The 16,368-nt window shown below is 38.4% G+C and overlaps 1 protein-coding gene across 2 annotated transcripts in view; it reads right to left on the minus strand.

The window, feature by feature from the left end:
- Window positions 1–290: 290 nt before the first annotated feature.
- The window catches only part of EFHC2 (EF-hand domain containing 2), a 60,010-nt gene continuing 43,932 nt past the window's right edge, over window positions 291–16,368 (minus strand). For both annotated transcript variants that reach the window (XM_033053567.2, XM_033053566.1), the window contains exons 12-15: window positions 12,166–12,363; window positions 11,497–11,589; window positions 3,109–3,214; window positions 291–614 (exon numbers count right to left, since the gene is read on the minus strand). In XM_033053567.2, coding sequence (XP_032909458.1) covers window positions 519–614; window positions 3,109–3,214; window positions 11,497–11,589; window positions 12,166–12,363 — 493 coding nt within the window. In that variant the 3' untranslated portion in view covers window positions 291–518. The remainder of the gene's footprint in view (window positions 615–3,108; window positions 3,215–11,496; window positions 11,590–12,165; window positions 12,364–16,368) is intronic.

Consider the following 16,368-nt stretch of genomic DNA (forward strand, 5'->3'; position numbering starts at 1 on the left):
TTTATAGCGTGCAAAAACCTTGCTGGCGTTTCCTCCACAAAATAACCAACTTTGACACGATCAGCACTTGAGCATCACCACGGGGATAGAGCAAAACCACGGCTAAGAGCTGAAGAGCAAGGGAGGAAATGTGAATGGAATGGCATTATTGTGCTAATGCAGCCCGACCCAATTTTAAGAGGTCATCCAACAACCTTTGTTTGCAGAACAAAGCAGGGTCAGTCCGATTTTGCACTGTTTGACTCAAAGATTTCTCAATACTCACAAATTCTCCATGCAACTAGACAGAGATTAGAGATCTAGTTTTAATTATGCTTGTATAAGTATGATAGAGTGCTGTTGATTTAGAAAGAGTTCCAAAAACACACAAGTATACATCTCTGTTGGAACAAGAAATGAAATGCAATAAAACCTATATCTGATTTTTTCTTATTTTACAAGAAATGTTTTCTGTATCTCTCTAAGTAATCTTCAGAGCTGAAGCACCAATCTTAAATCAGTGCCTTGCACAGATGAGATTATTCTTCCTTGCCAAACAGATCATCCAGAAGAGGAGGGTATCTGATCCCAGTCACAGGAGGGGATCGTGGTAGTTGGTTCCAGATATCTTCCCTCTGCAATTAGTAACCCAGAGAATATCTTAGTATATAATAATGAAAATAAGAATTATTACAAGCTGGTCAACATAAGAGTGAATGAGCTGCTTCAATTCCACAGACAAATCTGTTAAAGATTGGGTCTTTATGTAGCACATCTTCTTAAAAGATTATAACATGCACATACTTATGAATGTTGCAAAATATTTTATTTAAAATATTTTCTATCATTAGCCCTTTTGCAGACATTTTAAAATTAAATAATGCTATATTTTCTTCATTAAAATGCTTGTACTTCAAATTCTTGAAAGTCATCTGTGTCTCAATACCAAAAATCATGCAAAATAACAAGATAAGGAGAAGGAATAAAAAAGAAAGCCAGTTAAACAAGCACAACTCTGCTGCTGAAATCTATCTGTCAAATATAGGTACTGTAGCCTCAAAATACTGCTATTAATTTGTGCTAAGTCACTCACAGAATGACAATTGAATTCTAAAGCTGAACAAAATTCAAAACTTTTCCCATCTCTGATTTTTTTCCATTTTGTAGTTACCTCTCTTAAAATATTAAATATTTAATTATCACTTAAACACAGAATTAATCTGTAAAAACAAAGAATACCCCCTCAACAAAGCCTAATAAACACCATGATCCTCAGGATTGCTGTATAAAACACGTGGAACAGCTTTGATTTTGTCTGTAGGAGACAGAAAAATTCTTCACTAAGACAAAGCAAAAATAATCAACCATGTAAAGCAGAGCAAACCAACAGCCCTGAGCCCTCATTAGACACCCTCAGCAGTCTGAGGTGCTACAGAAAAAGTCTTGGTAAGTCAGGCAGGAGTGAGGAGTCAGGAGCACAGTGCCTGAGGAATACTGCTTTAAACTATGCCATGAGTGAACCTGAATTTAAAGGCATGCTGTTTCTAAATGGTCAGAACACAATGAAATACATTCTGTACAATACATTGGCCAAGCCAGAACAGCAAAATGATGTGTTGGCAGAAGGCCTTTGGATTTATCTGTAACAAAGTATTTAAAATTCAGCATAATTGCCTTATGGTCCTTCTATTTTAAAATGTTTCACTCAGCACAAGATGGGAAGATCAGATTAGTCTCTGCAGTTTGTTGATACTGCATTTTTATTTACCCTAAGTAGCAGGCTGAAGAGATACAAAGTTGATCCATCAGTTGTTTGCTCTGTGCACACCTACCAGAGATGTGGTGTGTCATGCACAGGTTTCTGAGGAGTTACACAAAATGCACAGCTATTTTCTGCATGTGTGTCAGTGGAGTTTAAAGAATTTTCTGACTACCTCAGCAAGAGAGCAGATCATTTGGCATGTGACGATGTTTGTGGGGGAAGAAGTACTCATGCCCATTGTCCATGGATAAATACACCTGCTTCCCCTTCTCTTTTTTCTTCTGTAAAATGTCCCAGAGATGTACAATAATTTCACAATTATAAGACGCCCCTGATTATGAGCCGCACGTTACAATACAGAGTGTGATAAAAGGTATCTGTTCTATCACCATCTGTTGAGGGTGGGGGCAGTGATCCTTATCTCGATGGGAGATATTCTGCTAATGGGCCATCCATTGAAACCAGGCAGGGCATTGTTCTTTATCTTTTCACAACCCATCCTTCCTCCAGCCAGTCATTTTCTGCTCATGGCCATTGAGTCCCACTGTGGCACTGATAAAATTACTGCATCCCATTGGGAGTTGCTCCAGCCAGGGGGAAGAGCCCAACATTTCTTACCAAGATAAAAACAGAGGTTTTGGGACACTAAGGGAGCCCCTATCTCCACTGGACTCCAGAGGAAAACCGGATTTCTCCACATCACCACTGGAGCTCCGGAGGGAAACTGCACCTTGTACAGGAGCACTGCTCCAGCTGAGCCACATCTGTCACTGCAGGAGGATGCAGCCACCATGGAATGGGACTGCTGCCAACACCCTGCCTGACGGGTGTCAGGTTGTACTCTGACTGTGTCAGGGTTTGGGGTTTGTTTCTTTGTAGTACTGTATTTCTATCTTAATTTCCCTAGAAAAGAACTGTTATTCCTAATTCCCGTATCTTTGCCTGAAAGCCCCTTGATTTCAAAATTATAATAATTTGGAGGGAGGGGGTTTACATTCTCCATTTCAAAAAGAAGTTCCTGCCTCTTTCAGCAGACACCTGTCCTCCAAACTAAAACAGCAACTTTTCGTTCTTTGTCCATATATAAGCCGCACCTGATTATAAGCCGCACTTCGGGTTTGGACCAAAATTTTAGTCAAAATGGTGCGGCTTAAAATCGTGAAATTACTGTAATACCCACTGGGCACCTCCTTGTCCCTGCTTGACTTGTCTGCTTCATCCTAAACCTCCCCTATTAAGCCTATTACAAAATAATTACTTCAAGAAAACAGGTAAAGATACACAAATATGAAAAAATGTTGCCACGTGTGTTTGGCTAAAACAGTCATGTTAAAGTTGGAGAAATTCTACTGAGACACTGGTTTTACCTTGGGTGGCTTCTTCATCTCCTCGAAAGCATGGACTTGATTCTGTCTCCAGTTCAGTGCATCAACAAACTTTCTGTAGTCTATTTGCTTTTGGGGATCTTCAAACCTGAGCAGAATAACCATAAAATGACTCAAGGTTAAAGGGAATTTTTAACAAAGTTATGTCATGTTATCTACAGCATAATAATATTATTGCCTTTGGGATAATAATTTTTATACTACTTTATTCCCAAACACAGGCAGGAGGGAAAAAACAGTACAAAATGTCAGGAACTCCTGTATTTTACATTATTTTCCATATTCTTACATCTTATTATTGTGTCTTACAGTAGAATTCAACTTCTTTGAATGAAGTTTTACTTCATTTCAACTATTTTCATTTTAGTTTTGAAGCACCTCAACCTTTTCCAACTGATCTCACAGCTTTTGACAAACATAGAGTTGAGATGATCAGTGTATTATTCCTTTGTGCAGAAAAGAAACAAAAAATTATACAGCAGACCTGTGCTGTAACACAACTAACTTGCTTTATTATGACTTCTACAATCATCTCCTGAAAATAAGTAATCCTTCAAAAATGCTGTTTGCTCTCACTAATGTATCAAATAATAGCCAGATTTTAAAATTATTTGGTAACAGGTTTATTGTAATGGGTTAATTGCACCACTTAATTAGTGGATTGTCTTTATTTTTTCTTGCCTTTACTTAGAGTCAGGATTAAAACACGAAGGAGATGTATTTTTCATTTGAACTTGGTTTTTTATTAAATCTTAAAGTGCAGAGAGTTCTGCAACACTTTTAGCTACCAGCTAAAAGGGAGTAAAATGGAGGCAAATTTAGCTAGTTATAAGGTCTTTTAAAGCTAAACAGTTCAATTAAAAGCTAACACCTATATTATTTATACTTTTGACTTAATATCCAAACACTTCTGGCCCACTTCTGATTTTCTTTCTAACCAAAAACGATTACCTGAAAGCATGAAGAAGAAGGAAGAGGAAGGAGAAAAGAGACAATGCCTAAGGACTTCCATCTTGTCTCATTACTATATTCTAAAACCCCAGATTCAAAACCCTTCACCATGTGAAATTACACACTATTCTAATTACACACCTGTGATTTTAACTCTATCACTCAAATTTGGAAGCCTTCTCCAAGGCCTCAAGTCAAAAGCAGTGTTCTCTTGTCTTGGGGGTCAGTGTCAGAAAGCACAGAAAGTTCCAAATTCCCAGGCTTCTGGGTTTCAACAGTTTATGGCACTGTTCTTTATTTCTAAGGATAAATGTATCAGTTGTGGCTGTCCCCTAAATGCATGAAGATATATATGCTGCCAGCTAAGGTGTACAGGTACATGTGGAAAATGATATTTTATTCCCTCAGATTTCTAAAATCCTTACCCTGCACTAATAAGCCCCATGGGAACAGATTTATTATAAAGTCACTTCATCCTTCTGCCATTGATTTGGATGAAGCAGCTTCAGAAATATAAGTCCTCAATTCAGCAGAACACTGAGGTGATCCAGGCCCTTGGGAATCTCTGTTCTTTCAGTGTCACCAGCCAAATGTTGAAAGATACCTTTGGGCTGAAGCTTGAAAAGAACAGCTGGAATGCTCTGTGATAAATACAGCACTGGCAGCTTCTGAGGGACACCTGTCTCTCCCAACACCACCCACTGCAAAAGGGACTCAGTTTGGGCAGAAAATCATAGCCTGGAAGTGTCTGTGCTACACTGGGGTGCATGGTGAGACACAGACACTCAGCAGGACTCAGTATCTCTTATCTGGTGGAAGGCATCAGGTTAAACAATTCTGCCCTGCCATCTGGTGAGACAAAAACTACTGCACAGCAAACAAGTATTTCAGAAAATCATTTTGCCTGGTCCTTAATGAAATAGCAGTGCACAAAACATGGCCTAAAAACCCTTCAGTCACTGCAGAGGGTTCTAACAAAAATTAAGCATGAAGGCACTTTAAGGAAGCATTTACAGCACAAACTTGGAAAACAATACTAGAGGAGAGATAGATCTGGTGACAAAAATAAACTGCAATAAACTGCAACTCATCCTTTCCTTCTCCTCCCCCCACACCTTTCATTTAATAGTCAGCAGGAAAGATAATAATAAAATATACTGAGAGCCATAAACAGAGATGGAAGCGATAAACTGGAATGTTAAGTACAGTGAGTTATGCTGAAGATGAAAGCAAAGTCAGAAAAGAATGCTACTGCTACTAGAATTAAATGGAGCCTGAAACACTGCCATGAGAAACCCTCCTATGACAGCCTGCTTCTTTATCATAGCTCACATGCAAGTTAACAAATCCATAAAACCTTACTTTTGGGGAATATATCCAATATACAAGAAAATTACCATTCCCACTTCCAGTGGGTTCTTAGTTCTTAGGTTCAGGGAGGGTATTTTTGCAGGTGGCAATAGGGAAAAGAAACAAGTATTGAATGAGATGTAATAAGACAATCAAAAAGCTTATACCTCTTGGAAAAATAATGGCACACAGATTGGAATTTCAGAGCTACCAGGACAAATTATTTTTCCTTCTACTATTATGTAGTTATCTTTTGCTCATTGTGAAAAGTCAAAAGATTAATTCTACCACCAAGATGCTGAGCTCTATAAGCAGGACTTTTAAACAAAGAACAAGTGAAGATGTGTTAACTACTTAAACTTTCTATTGAGGCACTAAAGTTGAGGAAAGCATTGCTTCTGCTTTTGACAAACATTTACAAGGAGAAAAGTCCTTCAATGTGACAGCACCAGTGAGCTGAGATGACAATAAGGGTTTGAAATTCTCTATAACCAAGAATTTTAACATGGGCAGAGGAAATGGGATCCCTAAATCCCATAATTAAATAGCTACAGAAAGCATCTTAAAATACTACTCTAGAATAACCCTGAAAGAAAAAAAATCTACTCTTCAGATCTTTTTACTGCTGTGACTTATTGTATCAACCTACTAAAAGCACACACTGGAGATTTGGCACAGAGCACCCAGATGGACTGAGGAGATGTTATCAAGTTGTGCATTATTAGGACAGAGATGTCATGCATTTCAGTGGCTGCAGTTAATAATGCTGAGACAGACAGTGCTCTTCAGAAAAGGAAATTAGATTTGTCTTATCAGGAAGATGCACCAAAGATAGTTTTAAACCACCCTTCTCTTCAGTTTTGCCCTGTTACTTCACCAATGCATGCGATTTTAGACTATGAAAGTCATTCCTCCATCCCTATCACAGTTTGCAGAGCTTTTTATTTTCTTTATCATTACAGAAAGAATTGCACATTTCTGCTTCTAAAAATACATCCACTATTAAATACTCCAGATAGATGAAAAATCTGGTCAAGTCACATTATGATCATTCCTGAGGATGCTTTGGTGAGTAAAGGTTACTTACTTATACGTTTTTCTTTCCCATCAAGAAATATATACCCTAAAGATTTAAGTGAAAATTTAATGTAACTTTCAGAGGTTTTTTTAAATTCCTTTATTTCAAAAAACATTTATCAACAAGTTCATCTGATAAGCAGAAGCATCTGTTGTTTTACCTTAGAGAAAATGTTGAGATTCTTCAGACTGTTTGATACTCTCTGTGCAACACAGTTCTACAGGGACTAAATTACCACAGGTGCACACCTAAATTGTCAGAAACTGCTCATGTTAAAGGACTTAAACCAGTAAGCACAACAAGTCATGATTAAATAATAATGGCTACCATCTCCTTTGAAAAATTTGTATTTATGTCTTGAACAAGCATGAATTGAGCCATCAGCTCCTCAGCAAAATGAGTAACAGGAATAATTTGTCTTAAGAGATTCAAATATGAATTCTAGAGAGCCTTTTAATCACAAATGGCATAGGGAGTCTCAGGCACCAAAGGTAACAAGAAGGCAGCAGGAGAAAAATCTTGTGATCATTTCCACTGCTGCTCCTGCTACTGGACACTTGCTGCAGCAGGAAAAGAGGATTTGCTTCCTGAAAGGAAAAGGTCAGCCCTAAAAAAAAAATACTACAGGTAGGAAACCAGGTGAAAAATTATTACCCAGCCACAATCCTGGGAAAAACTGAGCAGCCACGCGTGGCCTGGCCTGATTGGAAAGTGATTTGAGAACAGGGATAACCGTACAGGTCATCAGGCACTGCTACCTGAGGGACTGGAGATTCACCTTTTCAAAACAAGCCCCCTTCAAACAGACTCACCTCAGAAGTGTAGAGAGGTGAAAAACTACACAGCTGATTTTAATAGAAATTTTAAAACATAATTTAAAAAACTAGGGACCTACAATTACCAACTAAATTAATGCAGAATAATCAACATTTAATATTTCTAAACTTGGCATCCATTCTTTCTTCTCTCAGTTTTTCCTTCTTTATGTACCAGCTGTTTATAAATCCTCCAGGGAAGGAGTGCTTCTTTTTGAGTCCTTTTTAGCATCAATTTAGCATTGTAGTAAGCAAAAATAACAGAAAAATCTTAAACTCATTACTTAAGCACTTTGCAAAATTTATTTATTAAACAAACTGTAATTGTTAATTATGCCTGCATAAATTTAAAGACATGTTTATAAAGACTACTGTAGTTTTCTGGAAGAAACAACTGTGTACTGTCTACATTGCTTAATACAATGTGATTAAATTCTGTATTCTTCTGTGATTAAAGAAGTAAGTAAGAAAATGCTGATGGAGAAAGTAAATACTTTTTAACATGCCAGCTCAGGTAAATTGGAAAAATGTCCACATTGTTGGGTAACTAAATCCTACTATTTCAACATCCCACAATTATAAATATAAATTTACACTGGATGGACAATATGAAAAGGTCTTCTGAAACCCCAACTCCCTCTTCACTCCATGGCAACTGAGTGGCCTTTGGGTACAGTAAACAAAGTCTTGGGTCATTTGGAGGTGACCACAAAATTAGACAGTAATTTCTAGTCCCATCCCATGCTTTTAATAAGTGACAGATCATTGCAGTATAATTTACAAATGTAAATAATAAATACTTTAAGAGTACTACCTTTCAAAATAGAAAAATAAGAGTCATTAAGTCCTGGAGAAAGTCTTTGCCACCTAATCTCAGATAACAAAGCTGAAAAAACACAGAGCTTCAGCCTTCAGCTATTATCTGATCACATTGTCCAGCATCATTTTATAGCTGAATAGGGTCCAGCTAGTGCATTAGCTATATATGCTGATTTTGTGGGAATCAGTCCAGCAACTTTTATTGTACCACTTTTTTCCTTCATAAATACAGATAAACAGAGTAGGACAACCACTTCTTTTAGAAATATCACTGGACAAAAAATTCATGGCTCCTCATGAAAAGAAAGGAAGGCAGGAAAAAGAAAAGAAAGAAGGGAGAAGGAAAGGAAGGCAGGAAGAAGAAAAGAAAGGAAGGAAAGGAAGGCAGGAAGAAGAAAAGAAAGAAAAGAAAGGAAGGCAGGAAGAAGAAAAGGAAGAAGGAAAGAAAGAAAAGGAGGAAAGAAAGAAAGGAAAGGAAAGGAAAGAAAGAAAGAAAGAAAGAAAGAAAGAAAGAAAGAAAGAAAGAAAGAAAGAAAGAAAGAAAGAAAGAAAGAAAGAAAGAAAGAAAGAAAGAAAGAAAGAAAGAAAGAAAGAAAGAAAGAAAGAAAGAAAGAAAGAAAGGAAGGAAGGAAGGAATACTGATAAAAAACTTGGCCCATGGTGAATTGCAAACTCTCCAGGAATGAAACTGTTCTTCATTAACAATAAACCTGCCTGTTTCATGATTCTTCAGTGTTGAATAAAACTACAGGAAATGGAAAGAAAGGAAAAGTTTAAGTCTCATTAAGATAACTCAACTCTTCAATTTACAAACTACTGGAAATTAAGTCCTATTAAATGGAGCTTAAAAAAAATATTTCCCTGGCTCTGCACCCTCATAAAACAACAAACTTCGCAAGCAGTGCCAAGTGCATACATGATGAAGAATGTGACAGTCCTCATTACCTGCAGTGCTGTGACACCACCTAAACTGCCACATTTACAGCTGATGCTGTAACTTAGAATGCCTTACACAAGGCTCTCTGTCGAATGTAGCACTTCTCTCACTGATTTCTGAGGCCCAGGTTCACACCATTCTCATTTACAGTAATTTCACGACTATAAGGCGCACCCTTTTGACTAAAATTTTCCCCCGAAGTCGGAAGTGCACCTTATAGTGAGCCCACAACAGCCCCGAGCTGAGCAGAGCCCGCCCGGTGGTGGCATCAGGCCAGCACGGGGTCGGGGTGAGCCCGGCAGCATCGGAGCAGTGGCACCTGGGGTGGAGGGGGAAAGTGCGGCGGTGCAGCCTGGGCAGGGGGGCAAAGCCGCTGCATCGGCGCGGTGGCTGCGTGGGGGTGCGAAAGAGAGGCAACACAGCCAGGTTGGGAGATGGCCTCGCAGGGCAGGCCCCAGCGACATCGGGGCGGGCCACCGCACGGGAGGGTGAAAGCCACTAGAATTGGAGCGGCCGCCGCACGGGGAGGGAAAGCTGCTGGATCGTGGGCAGTGGTGGCATGGGGCGAGCCTGCCGGCATTGGGGCAGCAGTGGCACGGGGTGAGGCCTGCCGGCATTGGGGCAGCAGTGGCGCCAGGGGACTCCCGGAGCGCACCGGCAGTGCGGGGTTCCCGGTGTGCCAGGGGGCGCGCGTGACACCCAGAGCGCCAGGGAACTCCCGCCGGTGCACCTTATCTGATCTACAAAGTTGCAAATTTTGCCGGCTCCTGGGGGGTGCATTTTATAGTCCGGTGCGCCTTATGGTCATGAAATTGCTGTACCTTTCTCATACAGAAATCTGTAACAAGCTGGCCTCGGCCCCTTTCAAAACTAAGGAAAATGGATGGGAATTTAGAGATGCAGCTCTGATGCAGGATGAGGAGATAACTCCTCCAACACCTACAGAAAGAACCTACAACCTCATCCAGCTGTCATGGGTACCTTGCTAAAGCTGGGTGAAATCCAGCCCTTGATCTCCTCCCTGTGTTGTAAGCTTATCTCTAATTTTTATGATAGTGTACTGGGCTTTTTCTTTTTAACTGCCTACACTGACTCTTTAGAAAAGTAGAGGCTCAGGGCACAAAAGCTTTCCCTGGTATAAATTCACAAACAATAAACCTGTCGCTAGAGCCCAGGATGTGTCAGGCTTGTCTGCTTCTTATCAGAATGAGTTAGAACATAAAGGAAAGCTTCCAGTGCCCTGTTGTGCATCTATTCAAGTTCAGCCTTAAGAAATGGAATCTGTAAGAACCCTTTGTCTAATATGAGATGCCAGTTGTCCTTCAACAATTGTGTTGGGCAGCTTGGTGGGTGGGAGTTCTAAAATATCAATTGTAGATTACTGTTAAAATTCAGATATTTCTGAAGAATAATGCTCATAACTCAGTGTCAAAAGTGATGAACAGCATTATGAAGCTTTACCAAAATGGATTCCACATTTCTGCCTGACAAGGGTCGTTTCATTATTTACTAAACCCAGATACTTAACTTGCAGTTCCTCCTGAAATCAAGAAGCATATTTACCTGAAAGCATCTAAACATGACAGAAGACAAGACCTGCTCCTGTTTTTAATGCAGTATGAAAGCACAGACAAAACATGTGATTTAAGGATTTCTCTCAAGGGAAAGAAGAAACCAGTAAGTATGCTTTTAAACCTATTACTAAAAATCTGGCCATGAAAACCAAACTCAACAAGACACAAGTCTTCAGAGCACCACAACATGCTCTGAACTCTGGTCTTTAATACAAGTGCACTAAATAGTTCTTTTCACTTCTATTCCTATTAAAACAGTTAGCAAAGCAATTTGTCTCAAAAAAGCTAAATGAGCTACGGAAAAGTACCAAAGCCATGCCAACACTCCTTTCCCTTTTTAAAAATGACAATAAAATATGTTTCAGGTGAGATTAATAGGAATAGCAAACCAATTTTGTTTACTACTGATGCTGTATGCTTGATAAAGACACTTCATTGTATTCATGTTCATGTGTTCCTTGGAACTCACACAATGTGCTTTCATAAGATTATTGTTTTTACCTCACATCTATGCACAGGAACAACTAAAGCAAAAAAAAGGAATCTCATTGAAATGATAAGTATCAGCAACTGACTCTGGAAAGAATAATTCCATAGAATTCTGCCAAAATCCAGATGATTTACCCTGCTAGGCAAAATGAAGAGAAGTTGCTAAGATGGTTGCATCTCAGTTGACTATAAACATTCTATAAATAGGAAAGTCTGTGTGCGTTTAGCCATAAAATCTGCATGATGAAATTATTTATATTAGATAAATGACAAATTCTGAATATTTGTCTTTGCAGTAGATATTTTGCATTAATTTGCATCCATGCATGCAGGTCACACTATCTGCCCTTAAGTTACCTGGTCAGTAAAGTTTCTAGAAGATCATCAGGAAGTGGCAACTTAAAGGATTTGAAAATAGTCCTGCAGGTCTCATAGGGCAACAATCCACACCTGCATATCAGAAAGAGAGGTGTAGAAATATACATTAAGTATTTTCCAGATTTACTTCAAGTGAATGTTTCTGTGCATAGGAAAACATGTGAGGAATATCAGGATAGAGAAAAAGATAATAAAGTTTTATGAAATTTTGCTATTACAAAGCTGAGAAACTTGAAGGTCACATTGTAGCCTTTCTCATACTGAGATCCTCAGTGATTCTATGTGATGCTTTATCTGTGACATCAGAGAACTAAAAGGGCAAATGAGTCACATAAAGAATCCAAATTCTTTCTTTTTCCCCCCCTTAAATCACTATTTCTCCTCTTTGATTTAAAATCCTGTGTTTTGCCCATGAAACTGGTATCTGATGTCACAGAATGTCCAGTACAGCATCTACAATAAAAAGTCCACACACAAAATGCAAAATAGACAAAAAGGCTGTCCTCTTCCTGTCTACTGCCAAGTGCTGAGAGAGGCTTAACATTACACATATATTCTTTGTATGTCATTTGCTCAGCAACACAAAGTAGGTGGGTTTACAAGAAGAGCTTCTCAAATAACAGCTTGTGATAAAGAGAGCAAACTTACTTTTCTCGGTCGTTGTACAAAAACACTGCTATCAGTTGTTCAAAATTTTCAAAGGCATTTTTCTTTAGTTTTTCTTGAGCCACTGAAAGGAGGAGGTACAGGTCTGTCTGACTCTCATCTCTCATGCCATAGTGACGCCCAAGAGTCATAATTTCGTGTTCTGAAAATCCTCCAGCAGCGACACTGACCACCCAATTTCTGTTCACAAAAACAACAGCCTACATTAGCTTGAAGTAAATAAGCTAAAACCAATTAATAATCATTCATTTTGGGGGAGGATGTTCAAATTTCCTCAGTAGCTGTCTATACATACACAAATACATCCTAACCACAACTGAGGTGTTTTACCACAGATATCAAATAGATAATCACACCAAATCACAAGATCCCCTGGCAAGAATGTAAGACAGGAGGTAGCAGCAAGAGCAGCTCACACTTGGATGCTGTAAGTGCAAAATCAGATCCCATGCAGGGATGAGCCTGGGATGTGCTCTTCCAAGCCTGTGTGTGCTGCTCAGACAAATCAGCCCAGCACAAGGAAGAGGAAATTTTCCTGAGATCCATCTGATGGGACAGTGTCAGCTCCCTCAGCTGTTACAAGGCCTCTTGTCAAATCTGGATTAGTGTAACTACATTGGCTCTGTGATCCCAAACATCTGCCTCTGGTACACTCACATTCAGCCAGGCTTTTTAACAAGCAAGCATCAGCATAGGCCCATGTGTCTCAGTCAAAATTAGATTAATTATATATAATACTTGTGGATAAACTGCACTAAGAATAAACTTCACCGTAATTGCTGGTGCAATTAGTGCTGTACCTTGTGATACCCATGAGGACACTGAATCACTGTGATTAAACACCAATCCTTGAAAACAAATGGAAGAAATTAGTAGTGATGCACAGATTTCTGACACAAGACCTAAATGGCTGCCTGGAGAATACTTGAATTGTTGAATTAATCTGATGAGGGAACTCTTTAACATCCACATGTGAACTGAAAGCACAGAAACTTAGAACCCTTCCAAACTTTTAGCAAGAAATATAGTTCTTCACTTGCTTCCTCTCAGAGGCTTGTGTGGTCCTGTTCAAATGAAGAGATCACTTCATGTAATATGATTACACTTACACAACTATTAAAGAAAGGTTAAATACTGTAGAGTGTCTACTTTGATTCAATGGCTTCTTTTTTCATATTAAATAAATCAGAATTATATTTTATTTGCAGTGGCAGGAAATAAATACAAGGAAGTGACAAGTTGATGACAGCAAACCTTATTTGAGATTACACAAACTTAATGATCAAGACCTGGTCCATCTACTAAAAATATCATTAATTATCTTGTCAGTATTTTTTTTCTACTTACTGGATATTATTATTTATATTGCAGCAGCATTCAGAGACCCAATCAAAGCTGGAGCCTCCTTCCTGCAGCCTGCAATGAACACCACTGCACACACAAAGAGGACAGTGCTGCCTGATAAACTGGCATCCAGTGCTTGGGCTGGCAGAGCTGGGGGCTGGAGATAACATCAGCCATTTCCACAGACTGGATTTCCATACATGGCACAGGTTTTTCCAGTGTCAGGATGTTAAAAGTCTTTTCTTTTCTCAATCCAGTCAGTGACAATCAAATCACCAAAATCCACAGATAAAATTATTTCACATGGGAATTAAGGAATATTTTAGTGATTGTGAGGGACTAATGAGTAAGACCCAAGACTCACAAACAGAATGACATCTAAACTCTCCCTGACAAAAAAAAAAAACAAAACAAGCTTCAATAATTGTTCCCACAGCTTATCTATCTCTTGTTTAACTTCTTTTTTTTTTGTTTTAGAAGAATAAGACAGATTGCAATCTGAATTTATTACAGAAAGAAGAAGTCATAATTAATTGCTCAAGACAGCTGCTTCTCAAGCTGAATTGAAGATAGGCATCTTTGTTAGACCCACATGGTTCTTTGTCTCTAACAGCAAACAGTCTTGCCAGTAGCCTATAAGAAAAAACAGACTGGATAGGGCTGTGTGATGCACAGGCATCTAAGTTTTAGCTATTTTTTAATTCTCTTTTAAACCAAGCTTTCAATAATTCTAATGATAGCTTAGGGGACAGCTTCAGTGTGTCACACATTTATTTACTGGATGAAGTACTAAAGATTTGGACTCTGAAAGCAGATAAAGTAAACAGTATAATTACAATTCACTACATCATACTTATAGATGTAGTTTTACATGCAGATTATCTAAAATTACATAGGTAGAAAGGAAGAAATCAGAACAGCCAAATTCAGAGCACAGTAAAGCCTCAGCTGTATTTAAGATAAGAAAAGAGGATTATCATTGAAGCTGTCATACAGATAATTGCCTGTACTAAAAATAATCATTTGTTGTTAGTTATAGTCATGAAATGTCATGGCAGATTAAAAATAAACAGAGATGTAGACAATAAGAAACTAAAGAAAAAATATTCTATTCACATGAAAATATCTTGGAATTTTCATAGAAGTAATAAGAGACATGGATAACAATAATGAGAGCCTTTGGATTACTGGATGTGATACAAACCAACAGAAACAAAACCTACAATCACTACAGATCACAAATGTTCAAGGTTCCTTAGAGGCAAATTCTTCCTCTAAAATTGTGAATATCCTCTGTTAGACCCCAGACTTTGCCCTGTAGGAGGGATGGGGACCATTAAAGGGTGTTGAGAGTGGCCCAGGTGAGCCCTGAGGTTCAGAAAACCCTGAGTATTTGGGTTCCCCAGATTTTCTGCTCATGGAGAGGGCTCTTACATTTTTTATAGCTGAAACCAAGTCCCTCAATACCACATGATCAGACATATCTCTCTCCATGTCACAGAATAGCACCACCCTAAATTAAACAGTTGGACTGTTCACAGCTGCACAGATTATGTCCATGATTAAATTTACACCCAACTGAGCCTCTTCTGGATAAAATAAAAACCTTTCCCTGCCATTTAAAAGCACAATCATCCCTTCTAAAAGTTTGCTTCCCTAATTCTATCATACAAATGTTCCAAACCTTTGAGTTGCTCTTAGTGCATGCACAGAGTTTTGCACATAATTATTTCATAATTTGAACTAAAACCATTTTTAAAAAATAGTTACCTTGTACATAAATTAAAAACCTTTTCCAGGTGCCAGAAACTTTCTCCCATTAAACTTGAATTTTAATTTTCTCCCTTCTTATTCAAGTAATGCAATTAGCAATTCAAAATCTTGCTTCTGCTGAGTAAAATATCTGAGTTCAGAAATATTTTCACCAAAAGCTGACAAAATCTGTGGCCTTTTTTAGTTTAAATCCTACCTTTAAATCACTTATTTTTCAGTCCTGAATACCAGCTTGTTTTAATTTCTCACTACTTTCACTTTAAATTGCTGAAAGAACTTTCTGCTGATCTATTTCTCTTCTGAGATATTTCAGAAGCAATTCCTGCCTTGGTTAGCATTCCTATGGAGATGACATTCCATGCAATATTCATCTACTTACATGCCTTAGTTATTATGGCAGTTCCTAAATAGACAGTGTATTACTTCTGTGGAAAGCAAATGCTTCTAAGTAAAGTTTTCTCCTCTGTTTCACATCATTAACCTTACCAATATTGTGCCCAACACAGTTCATGCACTCCAGTATTCTGGTTGGGGCATAAACTGAAATCAGTTTGTATTTGAACATCATTTCCTCTTTCAAGTGTCTCTTCATCTGCCCATTGCCATATCTGGATCATTGCCAGAATCCAGATTTCTGCTCCCTTTATCTATGCTTAAATTACTCCCCAAGTATTAATTATTGCTCTCACTACTGCTTTCCAATCTTCTTCAAACATGCTAGCACTGCCTTCTAGAACTTCAACACACATTAGTTCTGTAAAGACTGTCCTTCTTTACCAATGGTTCAAAACCCAAACACCATTTTCAGGAGGCAATTGAACATTCCTATTTGAATTTCAAAACTACTGTTTGACTCTCAGGATGGATTTTCCTTTATCTTTCAGCATATATATTACTGCTGGCTTGTGCCCTTCTTCACAACAGCTCCATAAAAAGTAGACAATTTCTGTTGTGTTTTTCAGCTTACTTGAAACTATCACTTCTTTTTTTTTCTGGACCATGGATTTACTTTCTTTTTCACACATTATCCCCAAGTAAATGCAGAAAACAAATGTATGCCACTTGTCA

The sequence above is a fragment of the Catharus ustulatus genome, chromosome 2, assembly GCF_009819885.2.
Source record: "Catharus ustulatus isolate bCatUst1 chromosome 2, bCatUst1.pri.v2, whole genome shotgun sequence".
Taxonomy (NCBI): domain Eukaryota; kingdom Metazoa; phylum Chordata; class Aves; order Passeriformes; family Turdidae; genus Catharus; species Catharus ustulatus.